The 22,257-nt window shown below is 47.9% G+C and overlaps 1 protein-coding gene across 4 annotated transcripts in view; it reads right to left on the reverse strand.

Annotated features, from left to right (window-relative positions):
• Positions 1-418: 418 nt before the first annotated feature.
• The window catches only part of LOC100864153 (uncharacterized), a 32,295-nt gene continuing 10,456 nt past the window's right edge, over positions 419-22,257 (reverse strand). Inside the window, exons 1-7 of one of the 4 annotated variants that reach the window (XM_086907902.1) lie at positions 16,967-16,996; positions 15,742-16,219; positions 12,899-13,100; positions 12,504-12,695; positions 11,270-11,861; positions 10,845-10,904; positions 419-2,398 (exon numbers count right to left, since the gene is read on the reverse strand). In XM_086907902.1, coding sequence (XP_086764028.1) covers positions 1,635-2,398; positions 10,845-10,904; positions 11,270-11,861; positions 12,504-12,695; positions 12,899-13,084 — 1,794 coding nt within the window. In that variant the 5' untranslated portion in view covers positions 13,085-13,100; positions 15,742-16,219; positions 16,967-16,996 and the 3' untranslated portion in view covers positions 419-1,634. Of the gene's footprint in view, positions 2,399-10,844; positions 10,905-11,269; positions 11,862-12,503; positions 12,696-12,898; positions 13,101-15,741; positions 16,595-16,966; positions 16,997-18,393; positions 18,491-22,257 lie in introns of those variants that run through there. The other 3 variants (XM_086907906.1, XM_086907903.1, XM_086907904.1) reach the window with 3 other exon arrangements.

Raw genomic sequence — 22,257 nt, forward strand, 5'->3', positions numbered from 1 at the left:
CAATTCCAAGATTCCAGTGAACGATTCTGTGAGCGATGACGTTAGTGTTTTTTCAGAGCACCAGAGATGTAATTCCATGTCGATGCGTATTATTTACAGCAAGACAGAGCAGAGTAGATTCTTGTGGTGGTATACATGTGTATATAAATATATGTATTTTATATATATATATATATATACAAGAGAGTGTGATATTTTGTCTAACGGGATGATGCGATGAAGCGAAACACTTGATTATTGATCTCTCTTTATCTCATACGCGCGTGACACGCGTATGACTCGCAAACCGAGAACCCTCCGCCTATATTTATTCGTATTTTATATATATATATATACTCTCGAATTTTTCCACGTAACGACTACGTTCCGGGTACTTCTCTTTCTTTTTGGTGTATTCTGTCAGTGAAACAACACAAACTTTTCATTCCATTCGAATTCTCTTTTATTTCTCTCAATTCAATTTTCTAACGACATATTTCCACTATGGAGCAACAATTACGTTTTTTTCTTTTTTTTTGCGCGCGCGTTCCTTAGCCTTAGCCTTAACTACAATAGTAGAACCGCGATAAGTCAATAATAATAAATCGTTCCTCTTCTTCTCGCACGAACATAGCGACACAAGATTGGTGACACAAGTTCGTCATTTTCGGCGAAACATTATTATATATATATATAGAGTTATTGGAAAATCTGATTGATCCAAGCATGAGAAAGGCGTAGAGTGTGTGAGAGAGAGAGAGAGAGAGAAAAAGAGAGGCGAGGTACGGCGGACGGAACGAATACGTAGGAGAAAAAGGTAGGAGGGGAAAATGTGGTATGCGAACCGTATCGACACCGAAAAATTGTCCTTTAAATGCCTGCTGCGGGGTAAGTCCCCCCCTGATCGGTCGATAAATAGATTCGTATGCTTGGTACCGTAGATACGCACGTTTTTTGCGCGTGGCGAAAAAAACTCTGTCGGCAAAGATAGAATTCGTTCCCATTCGAGTGAGTATCGGGGATATGGAAAGGGAGAAAAAGAGAGAGACAGCCACGATTGCCTCTTTCTCCTCCTCCTTTTCCATAGTCGATAGAGCACACCACCGTGTCGCTAATCGACGGAGAAACGTAACAACGTTGACTTTATCGTCGGGTATATACGCAAGGGTAAGCTACCCTTGGCTTGCTCTCTAGGGTGGATGAGGAAGAGCACGGTCGTACCGGAGGAGAGTGATATCGATTTTCGCCGCCGGAAAGACGGGACTTGGCTCGTGAACTTGGCGCGAAACTAGATGGCGGAACTTATCTAGGGGAAAAAAAGGGTCGCGCGCGAGACGACCTCTTTGGCGTGGTTCGAGGTAATCGTTGGTAACGTTGTACCATGGTCAGGGAAGAGAGAGAAAGAGAGAGAGAGAAAGAGAGAGAGAGAGAGAGAGAGAGAAATCAGACTAGGATCGTCGTTGTCGTCGGAACTAACGGAGATTAATACGGTACGGTATTATCGCGCGATAATATCAATATGTACAAAATTGGCTAAACGATTGTCTCTTCGCTTTCTCATGCCGGTTATTCCTATCCTATCCGTAGAGGAACGGCGCGTTTTCTTCTTCTGGACGAATGCCTGGGCAAGACGGAACCTCTTGCGCGAGCGTCAACTAAACCATCGGTGTCGGCCAGTACTTGGCCTCGCACTGTTCCTCGTGCTCCTTCCTCTCTTTCTTCGCGTGATACTGACTCTTGTGACTGACCAGACTGTTCCTCGACTTGTAACTCCTGCCGCACTGGTCGCAACAGAGCGACTGCGGCACGTAAAAATGCGTGTCCGCCAGATGTCTCTGCAGGGACCAGGCGCGGGAGAAAGTCTTCTGGCAAAAGCTACAGTAAGTACCGCTGATCGAGCGTGTACCCGTGTACTTGAGATCTTGGCCCTCGGCCTGTGCCCTGGCCGTCGTCGTGTCGGTTCGCGCGTGCTTCGAGGACGGGGGCGCCTGCGAGTTCCCGTTTTGCATCAACCAGCGGATATCGGTGAAGGGTACGGTCTCGTTCGTCGCGACCGTCCTCGGCTGGTGTTGTTGTTGTTGCTGTTGCTGCCTGCCCTGCTGGCGCATCTGCTGCCCGTTACTCGCGGCATTATTGCATGCCGAGTCCCGATCCGACTGCAGATCGATCTGCTCGGTGAGCAAACAGGACTCGAGCTCGTCTATCTTGGGCGACAGAGGTTCCGACTTGAGCACGATCTGCATCTGATCGTTAATGTCGTCTAAGAGATCGATAATGGGTAGCTCCGGATGGTGTTGGTGCTCCTGCATCATCTCGCACTGACTAGTTCCCGTACTATGGCTCGATTGGCCGGTTTGCCGTTGACCGTCTCCGTTGGTAGGGGACTGCCAACCCCCGTCCTCCTCGGCGACCTCCCGGTCTGCAACCAAAGAGGAGGGGGCTGAGTCCATCGAGATGTCACACCGAGATGTTCACGCCGGATTAACCGAAGCCACGACCGAACCGATCTCCCTTTATCATCTCGAGGAGGACTCGCGTGGAAGAAAGGCCGCGTGTCGCCAATGCGAGAGAAAAAAAAAGAAAAGAAAAGAAAAGAAAAGAAAAGAAAAAACGGGTGGCGCGCGTGGAAAAGGGAAGGCTTCGGATAAATGGATAACGGACATCGTTAATCGTCGTGCATCGCCCGTTAAAAAGGAGAAGAATCGCGGGCAAACGCGAAAAGACGACCAAAAGAGGAGGAGAAAGAGAGAGAGAGAGAGAGAGAGAACAGGGGCAGAAAGGAGGGTTGAAAGGTGGGCTAAGAGGGAAGATAGGGCGAGTGTACATTCATCGTCTCATAAAAGCCGGTACAACGTCCGCGAGTATGAGATGTCGATACATACAACAACGGAGAGAGAGAGAGAGAGAGAGAGAGCAGCGGCGGTTCCAGTAACGGGAGTAGTAAGGGACGGGTAAGGAGCAAGGAGTAAGGAGCAAGAGCAAGAGCAAGAGCAAGAGCGGGAACATAACGGCGATGCTTCTTCTTTGCGGGATTTTACCCAGCCGGTTACCTTAGCAACCGAACCCCCCCACGTACGACGCTCCTTCCCCCGTTTTTCCGTGGTGCCGGGAAGGGGATATATACCTAGGATGCGTATTATTCTTAATAACCCCCGTATGCCGTTGCGCTGTATTATGACTGATGTTGACTCTAAGCGGAGAGCCACGGCGATCGATAGCTCGCTACCACCGCGACTATGAAACCGAGGGAGAAAGAGAGAAAGAGAGAGAGAGAGAGAGAGCAGAGCACGACTAAGGGAGGGCCAAGGGGTTGTTGTAAAGAGGAGAGAGAGAGAGAGAGAGAGAGAAGGGTGGAGGAGGATAGGGCCGAGGGATCGGCGGGGAGAGAAAAATCTAAGTAGCTTCCGGATTGGTTACGCGAGTCTTACGAACTTTTGAAAGAGTTACGTGGACAGTGGTGGGGACGGTGAAGAAGCAAGGAGGACGCACAGGGAAGAACTCTCCCTCTCCTCCGACCACGGCCCTTTTTCCATTCGATGCGGTTGCGCGTTTCGCGAAATCACCGCGATCAAACGATAAGTCTTCCCGTATATTGGATCGTGTGTATTTAAGTCGTTCGCTCGAAAGGAATTTCGTTTCTTCGAAAAAAAAACGAGAAGATGGACGAGAGGATGGAATATGAAGCGTGTATTTTCCCCTTTCCCCAATTGACCGAATCGAGAGAGGACGTTTTCTCGAGAGAGAGGATTCGTGGGAGGAAGAAGAAATCCGTTTCGAGATGCAACGTCGTCCACAGACGAGAGAGCCTTTGGAGAGAGCGCGTGACGACGACGCGCTTCTTTCTCCTTCTTTTTCTCCCCTCCCTCTCTATCACACTCTCTCTCTCTCTCTCTCTCTCTCTCTTTTCTACGATAGGTCGAATCGTACGCGTTAATCGGTCGCGATAAGAGGAAAAAAACGGAGGAGGAGAGGAGGGACGTAGGCGTCGGGCGAATTTGTTCGCGGAGAGAGAAAGAAGATCGCGGTGGTCGCGCGCTGGTGGAGACTGGCGGCGATGCTCGAAACTAAAATGTCTCAATGAATTAAGGCACCGCAACCAAGTGGAGAGACCTTCACCTTGTCTCGAACCGTGTTACGACGCCTCCTCTCACGGAGGAGATCGCGATCCGACGCGATACGTAAACAAGTTTCTCGTCCAAATTTCCAATCCTCCCCTCCCGCCCCCCCCCTCCCCGACTAATTTTTAACGACCTCGCCGATCGCCGATCGTAACCGGTCCTTCGCCTCTCCTCTTACGTAACACCTTGCGAACCTCGCGCAAGAATCGATCTCGGCGTCAAGCGAAAAGGGAAGGCGAAGGATCGGCACGGGTGAAATTTGTCGGAAGCGTCGTTGGAAAGTCGTTTTGGAAAGTCGCGTCGTGGCGAAGAAAAGAAAAGAGGAGAAGAGAGAAGAGGAGAAGAAAAAAGAAAGAAAAAAGAGAGAGAGCCACGACGGCGAATGATATAGAGCGAAAGTGTAAACGCCCCTCTCTCTTTCGCTCTCCTGCCCCTTCCTCGCGCGTTCCTAGCCCCCCCCCCCTACCCTTGTCTCGCTCTTTCGTCCCGTCATATTCTCGTCTCCGTCACACCCGCGCTCACTGTTGCGCAGTTTTCGAGGTCACCTCAAGTTCATCATCGATAATAGCACAAGGCGAAAACAAGCAGCTAGACCTGGGCGTCCCCGATAAGTACATACTACAGATAAAAAATTCCATCGGATTTGGTTCAGAACGAACTTTCGTTTGGCCTTGGGAGGCGCCGCGTACGCGGCCCAAAGTAAATTGCCAACGCGCGGATCGTTGGCTACCGAAACGAGAGAGGGACGGTGGCGGCGGCGGGTAGGGGGAGGGGGGGGGAGGGGACACGGAGAGGGCCGATGGAGGAGAGAGGAGAGAGAAAGAGAGGGGACGAGCGAGATGAGTAAGTATCGAGTAAATAGACGTATGCAAGGAGGACTCGCGGACGTCACGTAAGCAAGAGGCAGACTTTTGCACACACACACACACACACACACACACACACTCTCCATCGGAATCGACAACGTCGACAGATGGCAGCATGAATTCCGTGTTTCGCAAACAGGGGCCATTAGCGAGCGTTACGTAATCCCTCGAAATTTCTTCTCTCCTAATTTTTTTTCGATTTCCAACGCGACGCGTTCCGATCCTTCGACTCGTCGTCCGTGCAGATACGGAGGGGGAGAAAAAAAAAAAGAAAAAAAAGAAATCCTGAGACGCGAAACGGAATTTCCCGGAATAGTCGTAGTTCGCGTCGTAGATCCGCGCCTCTCCGAGAAAATTCGGTCGGCCGTTAAAGTAAGGGGGGAGGCAAAGAAAGAAAACGAAAAAAAAAAAAAAGAGAAAAAGAAAAAAGGGAAAAGAAAAATAGAAAGGGGAAGGAAACGGGAGGAGGGAGGGGGCGGAGCGCGGTATGTCCACCAGTGGGAAATACGTACCGTGAAATAAATATTTGCTCGATGCGCTACAACGGTTCTCTCTGATACAAAGAGACAGAGAAAGAGGATAAAGTGCTCGACTCCAGAGCCCGGCACCCGCTATTTTTATGCGGCCGGGTTTTACAACAGGTTACCGCGGATGCAGGCGTTCGCGGAAAAGAGCAGAAAACGAGAGGAAATAAAGGAAGGGAGGGAGGGAGGGAAGAGAGAGAGAGAGAGAAAGTGGCGAGGGTAGTGGAGGAAGGGAGGGAGGAAGAGAAAAGGGAATCGCGACGGTTGCGGGACTGCCGCCGCCGCTGTCCCGCCGCCGCCGACGACACCTCCACGTATCGGGTTTTTTAAACAATTTTAGTGGCGAGCGGGAAAAACGGGCTAAGAATATCTAGGCCCGGGGAAAGAATTTCTCCTCTCTTTGCGATAATGACATCGAAACCGGCGAGTGAAACGCGGGCATAGAAGCGCGGGGGAGGAGGACGAGCGGGATGAATAGAATTTAAAATTAGACCGCGATAAACGCATCTTTCCCTCCGAGTCCCGAGTCCCTCTATGCAACCGATCCTCCTTGAAAAAGTAAACGCATCGATCACGCACGTACAATTATTTTAATTTCAAATTCGTCACGGTGCGAAATTCATCGTCTCGTTTTCGGTAAACAACCGAAGCAAATGTGAAAGGTTAACGACACGATCGACCGTATAATTTTCATTGTTTTCGCGCGAATTCCTCTCTCTCTCTTTTTATATATATAGAAAAATTCGCGCGTTCCTAACGACAATTGGCCGCGAATCGAGCAGAAACAACAGATATTGTTAACGGAAAGTTCGAAAAAAAATTTCGTTTGAACATTTTTTTTTCTTTCTTTCTTTTTTCTTCTCTCCCTCTCTCTCTCTCTCTCTCCCTCTCTCTTCTTTTTCGACGCCAAGAACGAATCTGTCTAGAGAAACACCGCAGACTGCCATATGCTCGCAGCCGGCTCCGTCCGAATAAAAAGATATTAAACCGAGAGAGAGAGAGAGAGAGAGAGAGAGAGAGAGAGAGAGAGGAGAGCGAAGGAACAAAGAAACTCGTGCGCTCTAAGGCCCCGATCGTTGCGACAAGTGGTCGTACGTTGTACTTTCTATCTGGCACGATTGTTTTTTACGTAACCGGCCATTACGAATCAGAGATGATTAAAGAACGGGCGGAGCGTGCTATTTATTGACAAGAATAAAATTTCACTTTATCGAATATATATCGAACGATAACGAGCTTTCTAAATTAAATCTACGAAGCTTCTAGACCTTGCTCTTTTCCCGATAAAATCGTCACTATTCCCACTATCATCACTATCATTATCGCGTCGAGTACCCGAAACGAAACACGGCCTCACTTTCTAATAGAAAATACATCCAGATAAAAAGAACTACCACTACTACTGCAACTACTACTAGAAAATAGAGAGAGAGAGAGAGAGGGGGGGGGGAGGATCGAATCTATTTTAGCTTTAATTTTAATCGGTTAACGGAACGTTTAGACGCGGAAAGTTTCGCGGGACCGACCGACGACCCTGCAATCCTATCTCCCGTCTCTCCCGTTCGACGTCTGAAACCTTGCCAAAATCGCGTCGTTGCAGTTGGTTGGTTGGACGGTCGAAAAAAAGAAGAAGAAGAAGAAGAAGAAGAAGTAAAGAAAAAAAAAAGAAAAAAAATCGCCCGTCGCGAGCGAGCAAACGCGCGCGCGACCGCGATAGATAGGCGACGAGTCGCAAAGAGCCGAGGAGTCTTGGCCGAGATAAAAATGCGAAAAAACAAACGGTCGTTCGCTGCAAATGACCGATTAGAGGAGGTGTCCCTGGCCAGGCATTTTTTTTCCTTCCTTTTTTTCAACCGAGAAATTTTCACGGTCAAGAATGATGAGTATCGTTTTTAATGGCCGTCTCTACTCGACCATTTACCCGTCTATTTTCGCACGCCCGTTACCGTCCTCCTGCTGTTCTTCGCTCTCGCACGGAGCGAATGGAGGAAACCTACCACGCGTGAAGAAAAGGAGAGAGAGAGAGAGAGGAGCGAGAGACGGAGAGGAAGAGAGGCGACGACTTTTCGAAAAGAAAAGGAGGGGGGGGGGTAGGGTGGTGGTGGAGAAGGAAGGGGGAGGAGGGAGGAGCAGACAGAGAATACAGCGAATTAGGCTGCGGGACGAACAGTTTCGCGGACAAGTATAATTTAATGCGTCTAATGATTCGCAGCGCGCCGTAAAGAACGTGAGTGGCGTACCAAGGTCGTGGTATTTTTAGTTTGGCCAATGTTTAGTTGGCCACGTTCGTCAGAGAGATAGAGGGACCTTGAATTTCGCGGATAACATCTGCGGCCTTATCGACGGCCCCTGATAACTTTTTCAGTACTAACCTAGTATAAGCCAGCCGTTCAAATATTAAATCGGAGGAGAAGGAGGCGATTGGCCGCACCTGAATTTACTTAACGACATTGCTGCAAACCAGGACGCGTTTTATTAAAAAAAAAAAAAAAAAAAAAAAAAAAAAAAAAGAAAAAACGCCTTGTCCTTACTTACGAATCGAAAAAAATGAAAAGGAGAAAAAAACGAATCCTCCCTTCTCGAATCTCCCCTCAATTTTTTCTTTTCTTTCTTTCGTCGCTGGAGGAATCGAACACCGCATAAGAGATATAAAAAACTAGTAGTGAAAATTACGCAGAAATCGTGCCGCCGCACGATCCGCTCGAATCGACGAACGAAATAAAAGTGAAAGCCTATTGTATTTCTATTGTATTGTATTCGTCCTACGGGACGACGACACACGCCGAATGGAAACAAGAACGCGCGCGTCCCGAAACGTATACAAAGTCGAAACGTTGAAATCGTTTATTAAGCGGGTTTAACCCTTCTCCCCCCCCTTCCCCCCTCCCTCACCTCACCCTCCTCGATGCGCGCATCTCACCACCCCCGAACGTGCGAAAAAGAAAAAAAAAAGAAAAAAAAAAAAGAGAGGAAATTCTCCTGCTTTCGAAACGGAGCGGAGAAAAAAGAGAAGCGAAGAGAAAGAAAAAGAAAAGGAAAAAGAACGAGAATCGCCAATAAGAATCGAGAGATATACCGGAATAATTTTGCCATATGGTACACGCACGTCGTACCGGGGTCAAATGTCGCTCGAATAAAAACGTGAAGAATTAAAAAAAAAAAGAAAAAAAAAAAAAAAAGTGTGACAAAACTTCCAACGACCTATCACATCCTCTTTCGTAATTGGAAACGAGCAATGGCTGCAAAATGTGCCTCGAACGTGTCGAAACTTTTTTTCTTTTATAAATTGTAATAAAAAAATTTACGCACAATTACAAAATTGCATGTGGTGTTCATTATTGTAATCGATTATTGATTACGTCTGCATAAAATTATAATATAAAAAGAAAAAAAAAATATATATATATATACATATACATTTATAAAAATCGATGCGTCGATCGCCACGCTACGTGTATATTTTTACGTATATGTATAGATATAAATGTATGCATATATATATATTCTTAAATATTATAAAATTATAAGCAATGTCATAATGCTGGCCGTATCGGCGATATCGCTGTATAGCGGCGTGTTTTCCGTTACCAAACGTTAAACGGGACGGGACAACACTGATATACGAAACTTAAAAAAAGAAAGAAAGAAAGAAAAAAAAAAAAACGACGAATCGGACAATATGTATACGAGCACGGCACGTAGATTAAAACGGCGGAGTAACGAGGGGATCAAAAATCGTCGATCAAGGAAAAAATAAAAACGACACGCTTGATTCGCGATTCAAGAAATTTGAAAGCGTATTTAACATAAATAATTCGTTTTAACACTTCGACAAACTTGCGGTGAAGAAATTTATCATTATTTATAGGTATTTATATTGGACAACAAAGAGAACAACAGTATATCGCTGCTGCCTGTCGTTTTTTGAGACAGACGTCGTCTCGCTTCTTCTTGCGCTTTCTTTCCCTGTATCTTTGTTCGTTTTTTTTTTTTTTTTTTTTTTTCTATTCCTCGATTTATATTTCCTTTCAAGGGGTTCTTTTTTGATTTTGTTTTTTTTTTTTTTCTCTTTTCCATTAGAGATGACAGAGATAGAGATTTTGCGGATCAGAGATACTTTGTACAGTGATGCCAAACAATGATGGTTGCTTTCATCGCTTTGCAGAATGCCAATTAGAATGATCGGATCGAATTCGACGACTTCGAGGGAACGAACGTATCCGCTGTATTTCCTTCCTCTTCGAGTCCCCAAGCTTGAGTTATCCGTGCGACGATATAATACGTATCTATAAAACGATATCGATCGATCGCACGCACCGCGCCGGCTGTGTACGCGTGTTTCGTTTCCACTTTGCGGCAAGAAATTCGCGAGAAATTCGCGTTCGTCCCGATCGGAGGAAGGGATCGGGATCGATGGATCAGCGGATAAATTCATTCCAATCCAATCGCGAATCCAATCGTTGGTTGATAATCGCGCGAACGTTATGAACATCATGAAATATATGTAGATGCAAGGCGAATTCGGTAAAATGGTAATTCATTTTTAAGTAATGATGATATCGATGATATTTGATATAAAACGCATGCTAAATTAGAAGAAGTTTTAATCGTTCAAGCAGACAAAGTAGTGCTCTTTCACCGTAACCAAATAAAAATAAATAAAAAAAAAATATATATATATATATATATATATATAAAATATGTATATATATGTATATATATATATATGATATATTCATTCCTTCTAATTAATAATGATTTTGTTGTTAGTGTTTGATATAACTGCACAAGTCCTATTTTTTTTCTCCTTTTTTTTTTTATTTTTTTTTTTTTTGTTTTTTGTTTTTTTTTCCTCTTATTAGAGCGAACCGCTACTACACCGCAGACAATTGCGGGCCACGATGTACGTATCGATCGAACGTGATGTATCGAATCGATAGAAATAATATAAATGGAACGTAGCATAGAAAAGTTGCCCTTTTTTTTTTCTTTTTCTATTTTTTTTCTTTTTTTTTGTGAAAAATCAAAAGAAATCAAGCTCGTTCAAGTCAACCCCCGGACTTGAAATCGGGAATCGGACAATTCGTAGCATCGTATCGTTCGTCGTAAATCATCAAGACGCGAGAAACGCGCAAGCGAACAAGTGTGTGTGTGCACATATATATATATACATGTATATATATATATATATATACACACACAGGGGGAGAGGGGCGGGGGTTGTGTTCCAACTCGTGTTCCAACTCGAGTTCCTCGATCTCGTTGATTCTAATGATTTTGCATACATACACAGGGCAGAGCCAGGTAATAGAGGAGTAAGTAAGTAAGTAAGTAAGTGAGTAAGGCTTAATTCTTACCTTGCGAAGTTCCTGCCAAGTCCGGTGGTTGCAACCCGTGCCCCATTCCTGGAAATTTCACTATCGTCACACGTAGCAACGAACGTTCTCTCGCGACAACGATCGGACAACGGCCTGTACGCAACATCGCAATTAAAATTAAAAACTCCGCTTCACTGAACAACCTTAACGAAACTCGGACAGAAAGAAAGAAAGAAAGGGAGAGAGGAAGAGGCGCAGAGAGAGAGAGAGAGAGAGAGAGAGAGAGAAGGGAGGAAGGAGCGAGGAAGGAAGGTTCGATCGAGCAACGCGAGCGATAACGATGCAAAAGAAGAAAAGAAGAAGATGGGCGTGCTGTCGTCAATCGATCGTTCGCAAAATCGGTCAATCAAAAAATTGGTCAATGCGTACAGGCCTGTGCGCCGGGCGGGAATTCGTCCACGTACCTGACAACGGTGTATGCTCGGTGGCCAACGCCGCCATACTGAAATTAAAGCTCCCCGGCGTGGGCGGGAAGATTTTCGTCTCGGACAAAAAATTGGGGGTGGACGTGTGCTCGGACTCGGCCTCGTGCTCGTTGCTGCTCGCCGACGCGGGCGGCCGGTCGGACGCCGCCGCCCCTGAATCGGACGAGTCCTCGTTGTTGCCTGCGGCGTTACCGCTGTTACCACCTGTCAGCTCCAACGGCTCGCACTTGATATTGTCCTCGAGGGGGCTGTTCTCCTCGTGGACCCCGTTCCCCTCCACCTTGCTCGACACGTGGTTGTTCTTCACGCCCATCGAGAAATCGGTGGGCGTCGCGTCGTTGTTGTTGAGCGGTGGCGAGAGCACCCTCGGCTTCTTCGCCGTCTCATCGTGGGGATCGGGCGTTCGTCTCTCGTTCCTGCGTATCTGCGCTCTGCGCAACAATTGCTGCACGGTGGTCGGCGTAGGGGTGACCGGCGTGGGTGGTGAACCACCCCTGGGAAAGCTCTCCTCCAATTTCTCGTGGAAAGGAAGGTGATTGCCACCGGCGGCCAACGCGCGCACGTGGGACAGCTGTAACGTGAACACGGACGAGGGAAGAAAAAAAACGAGAGAGAGAGAGAGAGAGAGAGAGAGAGGGGGGGGGGGAGGATAGACGAGCGGAGAATCTTCGATTCGAGGAAAATAAGTTGGTATTATTATTATTATTATTATTATTATTATTATTATTACTACGCGTGCATATCATGCGTGTATCGTCAATACAGCGCATGCCCACCGAGAAGACCACGATTACGAGCACACGATTGCTCGCTTTCTATTTGTAACCAAGCCGGCCCGGTTTATTATCTTTGTTTGCTTGACCTATGACAATTATGGATTGGAATCAAGATGGATACACATTGTGCACCGAGATAAGGGTAAAACTCGCCTCTCCGAAGAGAGTTGAAAGTCACGTCCCCGTATCCGTAGATGATAACGTGCCGTACGAAACCGTAATCAATTTGCTGGCCTGCCGATTATAATTAATTACACGCCGGTAATGCGTACGAATATACGCGTTACGAATATACGCGTCGCGTGTGTACGCGTATCGCGGGCACGAACGTCCAGGGAGGGGATCGCGGAGAGAGGAGGAGGGGGAGGGGAGGCAGAGAGAGAGAGAGAGAGAGAGAGAGAAAGAGAGAGATTGATTGATCAGAGAAACCCGCTTACCTCGTCCCTGTCCGTTTGGTCTGCCTGTTGCGTAAGCCCCGATACCCTGAGGACTTCGGCAGTCTTCAAAAAACTGCTAAGGGAACGCTGATGCACGTTCACCTCCCCGTGATAGATGAACTCGACCAACGCGTGCAAGTCGCTGAACGCTACGTCCTGAAGTACTATCACCGGGTGTTTACACGGTGTGCTCTGCAAAAGGGGATGAATGGAGGGAAAGAAGAGACATTTCTCCCTATCGCGTTACGATATTTAAACATTTCACTCGTTCCACTCGAATGTATATATATATGTATATATATCGTCCAAGAGAGGTTGCGTGGAGCGAGGAAGTGTGGGTTGGATGGTGAAAAAAGGAAAGGGAGGATGGGATGGGGTGGGGATGCGTGCCTTACCTTGAGCAATTCTCTAAAATAAGGGCTGCAAGCGGAAAGTACGACGCGGTGCGCTTTGAGGCTTCTGCCATCGCAGGCCAGTGTGACGTCCACAAAATCCTCATCGTCCCTCAAGTTCTCAAACGCCGACGTTATACTGCTTTGGTAATTGTTCCATCGCAGACAAAAGTGTTGCGTATCTACCATCGTTATATCTATTCACCTACAATCAGAAAGAGAACGGTTCGCTACAGTTCAAACAGGTGGAGAAACTTGACACTTATCTTATCGCGGGTGAATCGAAAGGAAAGAGAAGAAAAGGAAAAAAGAAAAAAAAAGAAAAGAAAGAGAAAAGGAAAAACTATCGAGCAATATACTTTTTCTTTTCGACGACGGAGTCGGAGAGAGAGAGAGAGAGAGAGAGAGAGAGAGAGAGAGAGAGAGAGAGACAGAGATGATACCACAAACGCGTTTCTACACCGGCCGTTGTTTCGATGGAATACGAAATTCGAGAGCAGAAATTTTCTAGTTGCACGCGAGATGATAAACCGCGAGATAGATAAATTTTCGATAACCGGTTTCGCTTTCGAAATTCGAAAAGAAAGAAAGAAAGAAAGAAAGAAAACATCGTTGCAACACGCGTGCAACCGCGATCGAGGATCGATCCTCGAACACGTAGCGGTGCGATCGAGCGTACGAAACGAGGGTGGGGGGGGGAGGGGAGAGAGGAGGAGAGAGGGAAAGGAGGAAAAAGATATTTCGCGCTCATCCATCCGTCCGCAAAAAAAAAAAAAAAAAAAAAAAAAGAAAAGAAAAGAAAAGAAAAGAAAAGAAAAAAGAAAGAACGGGCCAAGATTATGTAATTGTTTCTTGGCCGGTTCGGGTTTAAACCGAACCGTGTTTACCGTGGCAATAGGTGTGGCATTAGAACAGATGTTAATTCCCTTAACTCGCTTCTCGTGGACTCACGGGAGAACTTATGTAACTCGCGAATTAATACTCGAGATTCGCTTATTAGGGGCAAGGTGGACCGGCACACAGATATGTGTGCCCGTGCTGTGTGCGATGTCCATTCGAACATGAATATATATATATGAATATTCTCTCCGACGAAGAGAAACGTAATAAAAAAAAAAAAAAATCTATACGCGAAACGGCGAAGATTTCTCGGTGATTCGCGATATTTTTACAGCGGCGGCAGAAAACGGCAGGGAGGAAAAGCGCGTCGTCTTACGCGTTCGAGAAATTGTGCAAATGTATCGTCGACGCGTCTCATCGTTGTGCGAAGAGGCAAGAAACGGCGCAACGGATAAGAATAAGAGAAATATTAGTCCGCGCTTCTTTAGCGGTGGCGAGAGAAGTGTCGGGGAAAGAATAAGAAAATTGAAGAGTGCATGGTGGGAGGGAGGGGAAAGCAGGAGGAGGAGAGGGGGAGGGGGAGGGGACGGACGGACGTAAAAATAGAAGCGAAGGATTACGCTATTACTTTTTCCTTTTCCTTTTCCTTTTCTTTTTCCTTTTTCTTTCTTTTTGTTTTTTTTTCTTATTTCCCTCCCCCCCCCCCCTCCTTTTCTTTCTTTTCATTTTATTTTGCACCATACCAAGAAAATTAGGTCGGCAGGCTGGAGCGAAGCCAGAACATACGATTAAATAATTCTCTCCGCCACTTATAAAAGCGCAAGCATTAAATGTATGCTGATAGTGTTATCTTAGCAAAATGATAAAAAAAAAAAAAAAAAAAAGAAAAAAAAAAAGATCTTAAAACAAATTTACTGTGTGCTCGTTGGCCGCGTCGTGCGTGTGTGGTGCACGCCATGACAAAAGCTTTCGATATAAAATGGAATTAATGATCGCCGATTTGTTTTTTTCCTCGTATTCTGTAACGCGTTATACACGATAAGAAGGAGCACGGATACCGTATACTATTTTACAACGTTTCCGTTGATAATCGTATCGCTGATTCGAAAGGTATTTTTGCGCTGTCCGGCTCGTCGCTTCGAAGAAATAGTAATTAAAGTACACACGATCGCGCACAAAAGAAACCACGCACACGCCTGCGAAACCGGTGTGAATAATATAAATTAAATATATATATCGCCGATACGATATTTTGGATACGTTCCAACGATTATCTCCAACGTTAAAATAAATCAAGAAAGAAAGAAAGAAAGAAAGAAAGAAAGAAAGAAAGAAAGAAAGAGAGAAAGAGAGAAAGAAAGAAAAAAAAAAAGAAAAAAATAAAAAGAAAGAAAGAAAGAGCAATTTCGTTTTTTTCCTTCTCTCTCTCTCGCTCTCTCTCTCTCTCTCTCTCTCTCTCGCTCTCTCTCGCTCTCCTCAGATACACATTTATCATATGAGCCGCGCGGTGCGATTCGAAAACTGTTTTCAGACTTTTTTAAATTCGCTATCTCGCGTACTGCTAAATTTATATGTGACGAATTCTAGATAAAGTTTCGCCGTGAAAATCCTGAGCAACATTTTGATAATAGGACCGGGCTGGAAGTGACGGCGAGACACTCCACGAGGCACACGAGGACACCGACAAAAGAAACTCACTCGTTCGTTCGTTCGTTCGCGTTGCCGATCGACGAGTTTTAATATTGTCGCTTGTTCAATATTTCCCAATTTCGTCCGTGAATTTTTTCTTACTTTTCACGTTCCCTTCTAACGTGATCGAGGGATCCGCGTTAGGAGGCGCGCGATTGCACATTATTTTTTTTTCTCTTTTGGGAGGAAGAGAGAGAGAGAGAGAGAGAGAGAGAGAGAGAGAGAGAAATGACACGAGAGACGATCGAGAGACTAAGGAAGGCACGAGAGGAATGTGAAGAGGATGCGAAGTCGGACCACGAGTCACGAGTACATACATACGATACCTTTTCCACAGCGATCTCGGCTAAACGGCAGTTACGCTTTTCGTATTTCTAAGGCACAATCACCACACATTATCCAGAAAGTAATCACAGTTCGAAGAAAGTAGATGCGTTATCGCGAAAGCACACCTATCACCCGTCATGCCGCGCAAGCTAATGACCGAAACAATGAACCGAATTGAAACGCTCTGCGTTTTATCTGCACAACGCCACCTCGCAAAAAAGTGCGCACTTCACAAGTTCGCGAAAAAGTCCCCTACACACGGCCACTAGTGCTGCTTCGTCGTGGCGGAATGTCATTCTCGTCGGGCCGTCCCGGGCTCGGCGCCGGTCCACAACGATCCGGTTTCAACGATCGCCCACCGATTATTTCCTTCCTTCTTTCCTTCCTTCCTTCCTTCCTTCCTTCCTTCCTTTATCCTTTATCCTTTATCCTTTATTCTTCGCCCAAACTCCCGTCGAGGAAAGAAATCTGCCGAGAGATTTATTATCGATCGATCGATACCGATGGTTGGGAAACGCGATCGCGTTGACAGGACGGCCGCGCGTCAAATGATCGAGGAAAGCCGGTTATTTTCGCCGGCGAGACAATAATACCGGAAGAAACGAAGAAGGAGGAAGCAAGGAAGGAAGGAAGGAAGGAAGGAAGAGAAGAGAAACGAAGAGAGGAACGTTCGGGAAGAAAGAGGAAAGAGGAGGAAGACGAAGAGGGATCGCAAGGGAATCGACAGCGAGCGGTTTCGCGCGTGCCGCGACGCGTACACCGGACGACGAGAGGGAGAAAAAAAATATGGAAAGGAGAGACGGAATAAACGTGTCTCGGCCGTCGTTTCCCGCTTCCAATGGGCAGAGGCTCGCGATTCGTCGACGCTGATCGAGGGAATCGTCAAGGATCACATGTCTCGCGCCGGACACGAGAGAACAACGAACGTACCAACGAACGAACGAACGAACGAACGAACGAACGAACGAACGAACGAAAGAACAATTCGGACGGAGAAACGGATAGAGATGGATAGAGATGGATAGAGATAGATAGAGAGAGAGAGAGAGAGAGAGAGAAAGAGAGAGAGGGAGAGAAGAGAGAGAGAGAGAGAGAGAGACACGTCGCAGAAGCAGAAGAAGTCGCGAGGTGTTCGAAAAACCGGAAACGTCACGATCCTCGAAGGAGCACGTTGGAACACCAGTCCCACCGGTGGCCTCTTTCTCCGTCACATACCGTGCGAACTAACCCCCGAAACGTCACGTCACGACTGTGCAGCTGTGTGCTGCCTTCGTCGACGCGGGCGTACGTCGCGGCGCGGCAGCGAGGCCGCACGAAAACGTACGAAAAGCCGACGATCGCCGGTACGACGAGCGAGAACGAGCGACAGGAGGGAGAAAGAGGTGCCGTCTGACGGAGAAAGACGGCCAAAGACACACACACACACACACACACACACACACACACACGCACACGCACGCACACAAACGTCTAAACACGCGGGGAGAGAGAACACGAACACGAACGGACGGACGGATGGACAGAGTGACGGAGAGGAAAGCGAAAGAAGAGGGAGAGAGAGGGGAAAAAAAAAGGAGAGCGGGAGGACGAGACGAGAAAAGACAAGGGTCGAAGCGTTTGAGCAGATTTCGTCGGGAATCGAATTATTTCTTTTTTTTCTTTTTTTTTTTTTTTTTTTATCCATCCATCAATCCATCCGCTTCCACTCCTCCTTCGCTCGCGAGGATGGATATAAACGCGTGCAGGATGATACGCGATCGAGAAAAGGTGACGAGGCTTTTCTTTCTTTCTTTTTTTTTTTTTTTTACCTTAACCGCCGTTCACACGTGCGATTTCCCTCCTGTTCTCCTCTCTTTCTCTCTCTCTCTCTTTCTCGTTGCACGCGAGAATCCTTCGAGCGCAGCTTTTTCACGCGCCGCTTTCTCCCCCCCTCCCCCTCCCCCCCGGATTTCGCGCGTCCAACGAAGGAATCGAAGGAAGAGGCGAGGCAGACGCACTGATCGGTTCGGAATAGCGATGCGAAACCCGTGGAAAAACGAAAAATCGCGAAAAGTCGATATACAAATACATCCTTCTATCTATCGGTTCTTCCTTAAAAAAAAAAAAAAGTGACCACTCTTTTCTCTTTTCCCTCTCTCTCTCTCTCTCTCTCTCTCTCTCTCTCTCTCTCTCTCTCTCCGCGTACGCGTTACACACACGCGCTCGAGTCCGATCCGTGCGAGGACGAGAGGAGAGAAGAGGGTTGATGCCGCGAGAGAAGAGACTGTGCTCGGCGGCGATACAACGCCCAACGCAGTGGCACACCACGCGCGGCTCCACGTCGTCGCGGAAGGAAGGAAGGAAGGAAGGGAAGGAAGGGAGGAAAGAAAGAAAGAAAGAAAGAAACGAAGAAGAACGCAGAGAAAGGAAAAGAATCGAAGGAGAGAAAGAGAAAGAAGAACGCGGTCTTTTAATTCATCATTCGTTCCCTCTCCCCGTTTCCTCTCTCTTCCTACTCTCCCTTTCTCTCCCTCTCCTTCTCCCTTTCTCTCTCTCTCTCTCTTTGGCTCGTGTGTGCGGTAAATCGTTGGAGTTCCCGCGAAATACGAAACACCGGCGACGCGCGCGGGAATTTCGAACCGGGTGTCGCACGCACGACCTACCTAGCCACGTGTTTCTCTGTTCGGGATGCAGGCAGCCACCGTGACGCAAATTGCCGCGCGCTTCACTCCGGAATGCGAAGCCTCTCTCGCCGCTACGTTCCACCGAGACACAACCACCACCACCGTCGCCGCCGCCGCCACCACCACCACCACCACCACCACCACCACCACCACCACCACCACCACCACCACCACCACCGCCACCACCACCACCAGCCACCATCAACCACCACTACTACTAATATTACTACTACTACTACTACTATTACTACTACTGGTACTAGTACTAGTACTACTACTACTACTACTATTACAGCTGCTGCTACTACTACTACTACTACTACTACTGCTACTGCTGTTGCTGTTGCTGTTGCCGCTGTCGCTGCCGCCGCCGCTGTTGTTACTACCACCGAAGCGTGCGAGCGTAGTGTCTGGCGCGCGTGGATTCGCGGATGATCGCGGATGATCGTGGAGGCGCGACACCGACCGTCGTTGACACGTCGTGGAACAAAGTCACTGTCACGGCGGCGCAACACGTTCCGCGTTTCAAACAGGGAGGAGGAGGTGGAGCCCCTCGTGCCCGTCGAGGGGGTGGACTGTCGAGACAAGAGACAGAAGAGAGACAGACACACGAAGAGAGAGAGAGAGAGAGAGAGAGAGCGAGAGCGAGAAAGAGGAGGGTGGAGAGGGTAGACGGGAGGGAAGACGTGCGTAAGGTGTAACCGTAACCGAGAGTTAACGTGCCGAGTCGGATTCGGAGTCGAGTATTCGTGGTCGTGTGTCGTCGTGTCGACGGCGAGAGCCACGAGAAGCAGCGAGAGTACGGGCTGCAGCTCCCGAGTCTGGTTAGGACTAGCACGCGGGGGGGAACGGCGCCCGCCGGCCGCCGTTATTCTTTATCGGAGCATGAGACATCTGTCGTAATAAGTGCGGACTAAAAAATAGTGCGTACGCAGAGAGAGAGAGAGAGGGAGAGGGAGGGAAGGAAGGAGAGAGAGAGAGAGAGAGAGAGAGAGAGAGGAGAGAGAGAGAGAGAGAGAGAGCAACGGAGAAAAGAGAGCCCGATGCCCGAATGGTGGGGAGCTTTATGCCTGTGACCGCATCGGCCGTGCCTCCTCTTTCACCCCGCTATACCCTTGCCCTGCCCACCTCTTTTCTCTTCTCTTCTCTTCTCTTCTCTTCTCTTCTCTCCTCTCTCGATTCTCCCTTCGCAAATCTCTCCCCCCCCCTTCCTCTCTCTCTCTCTCTCTCCGTCGCGCGCTCGCCCCCCCTTGTCCCTGTTCCACCCCACTTCCCACCCGTTAGCCCACGAGACGAAAATGCGCAAAGCTAACGACTTCCAATTAAAACCGCTTCGAGTTGGAATTTTAAAAGGCGCCACCACGATCCGCGCGGCTACGATTTTGTCCATCCGGTTCCTCCACCGTCCGATTCCTCTTGCGTCGCGCGACGCGATACGAAGTCGTTCGTGAACGAGAAACCGAGAATATCGAATATTCGATTTATCTCGAGACTGAAAATTTCGAAAAGTCTCGAGAAAAAAATGGAAAAGAAGAGAAAAGGGAGGGGGTGAAAAAAAAAAAGGGATTCGTTTTACGGGATTTAAAAATCCTTTCCCCTCTTTCGCCTCACCATCATCCACTCCCACGCGTCGCGTCTGTCGAACGAGCGCGTGTCTATCGAATTCTCTCCTCTCTAATCGTTCGCCGATATTTTAACGAGGAAAGGCGGTCCTCTCTCTCTCTCTCTCTCTCTCTCTCTCTCTCTCCCCCTCTCTCCTTCTCTGGACAGAGTCTAGCCATCCATCTATTCGGCAGCCGGCCTGTCTCGCGATCTCCCTTTCTGCCCTCCTGCTCCTGCTAAGCTCGCGCCCGCAGCTACTACCCCCTCCGTCGGTGCTGTAGGCGACCCCACTCGATTCGCCCCTCAAAAAATCATTACGCCCTTCCGCGGGCTGCGCATGAACGCGGTTTTAATTCGCTACTAGAAAAGTAAAATGTAAACGCCGTTGGATGAGAGGGGAGACGGGGGAGGGTGGGCCGAACGGGAGTTGGTGCGGGCTTAGGAAGGACGAGGGGACGAGGGAGAGAGAGAGAGAGGGAGAGAGAGAGAGAGAGGGAGGGAGGGAGCGAGAAAACGAGGAGCGAAAAGGGCGGAGGGGCCGTGGAGAGAAGGATGAAGAGAGAGAGAGAGAGAGAGAGAGAGAGAGAGAGGGAGAGAAAGAAAGGGAGAGAGAAAAAGAGGAGGGCGAGTCGAAGGAAAAAGCGTGCTAGGGAGCGAGAGAAGGACCCCTGTGAGAGACAGGCGGAAGAGAGGGAGAAGGAAAGAGAAAGAGAGAGAGAGAGAGAAGAGCAAAGTTTCGCGGACGTAGTCGAGGACGAGGCGAACGAGGACGAGGAACGCGACGACTGTGAGAGCACGACGTAGGACAGATCCTTTTTCCACCGCCGTGGCGGGAAAGAGGAGGATCGAGAGAGAGAGAGAGAGAGAGAGAGAGAGGAGAGTTAGAGAGGGAGCCGGGAGCGAGAGGAGGATACGCTCCCCTACTTCTCTAGGGGTTCCATTGTAATATTTATTGATTGGATTCCTAGGAGCCAAAGCCGAGGGGCTGTGGCACCTATACTTCGACTAGAATTGCCTAGAAATGTTTCCGTACGCGGCGACGAGAGTAAACCCCGTTTTTCCGTTCCTCTGCCCGCTCTTTCCTTCTCCCGTTTCCCCCGTCCCCGTCCCGTTCCACCGGCCAGAGGAACGTTCCACTGACCTTGGTCGAATAATTCACGGTAAATAGCCGTGAGCGGGAATGCACCTCCACCAGTTACGAAATAAATCCCACCTGTGAAAAGGACGCGCGCCCCCGATTGTTAATTTTCACCTCTGACAAACAAAAAACCGGGGGCGGGGAAAAAAAGGAAAAAAAAAAAAAAAAAAAAAAAAAAAAAAAAAGGGAAAAAAAATCGCGGGGAAAAAAAAACCACGCGCGTATACGTTAATCCTTTTATACCGAAATTGATTCGGTGGTAAAATCTATCTAAATAAAACGCGTTTATCCTATCACGCCAAATTGTGTCTGAAAAAAATCGACTGTCCAAACACGATGAATCACATCCTGCGGTCTATTTCCCCGAATAAAGTAGCTCTGTTCAACGGCAAATCGTATTTGCGGGATATTTTATTTTTTCAAGACCGATTGTCACGCGTTAAATACGCGGGCAATAAACGAGAGCGAACGAACGTTGGCGGAAGAAAGAAAGGAGAAAAGAGAGATGTCTTGTAATTACACGACTCGAGTACGTCGAGTTGGAACGGACGAACGAACGGGTGCATCGTCTTTCTTATCCCCTCCCCCCGATCAATCGGGGATAAATAAATACGTCGAACGTTTCGTTTCGTATGGAGTACACCGCACCGGAGTCCGTGAGTCAGTTGTGTCCTTGAATGCGTGTATTCAGGATACCGCGTGTCGTCGTTCTCCTCCTCGAGTGCACTCCTCCTCCGCGTGTTTGTAAAATCGAGGTTGCGGTTGAAAAATTAATGAACTTTGCCGTAGGTAGATAGAAGAGAAGGAGAGAAGGGAAGAAAGGAAGGAAAGGAGAAAAAGAAGAGTAAGGAAACGGCGGAGTAAATAAAACGGTGGCGCGTGCTTCCGAGATCGTTTGCGCGCTAACGAACGCGTGATGCGTTTAACCGTTTGCCGGGAAGAGGAGCGTTGTCGTCGTCCTCGCGTTAAACGCTGAATTGCAGTAAATGCAGCCCGGCCCGAGGATATATATAATAATGCATAATAACGAGGAACGTAAACCTGAAGCGTGCACGCGCGCGCGCGATAGAAAGAGAGGAAGTAGAGACGATGGTAGTTTAGTT

This window comes from Apis florea, unplaced genomic scaffold (genome assembly GCF_048593485.1).
Source record: "Apis florea isolate Af1SG1 unplaced genomic scaffold, ASM4859348v1 contig_2989_pilon, whole genome shotgun sequence".
NCBI lineage: Eukaryota > Metazoa > Arthropoda > Insecta > Hymenoptera > Apidae > Apis > Apis florea.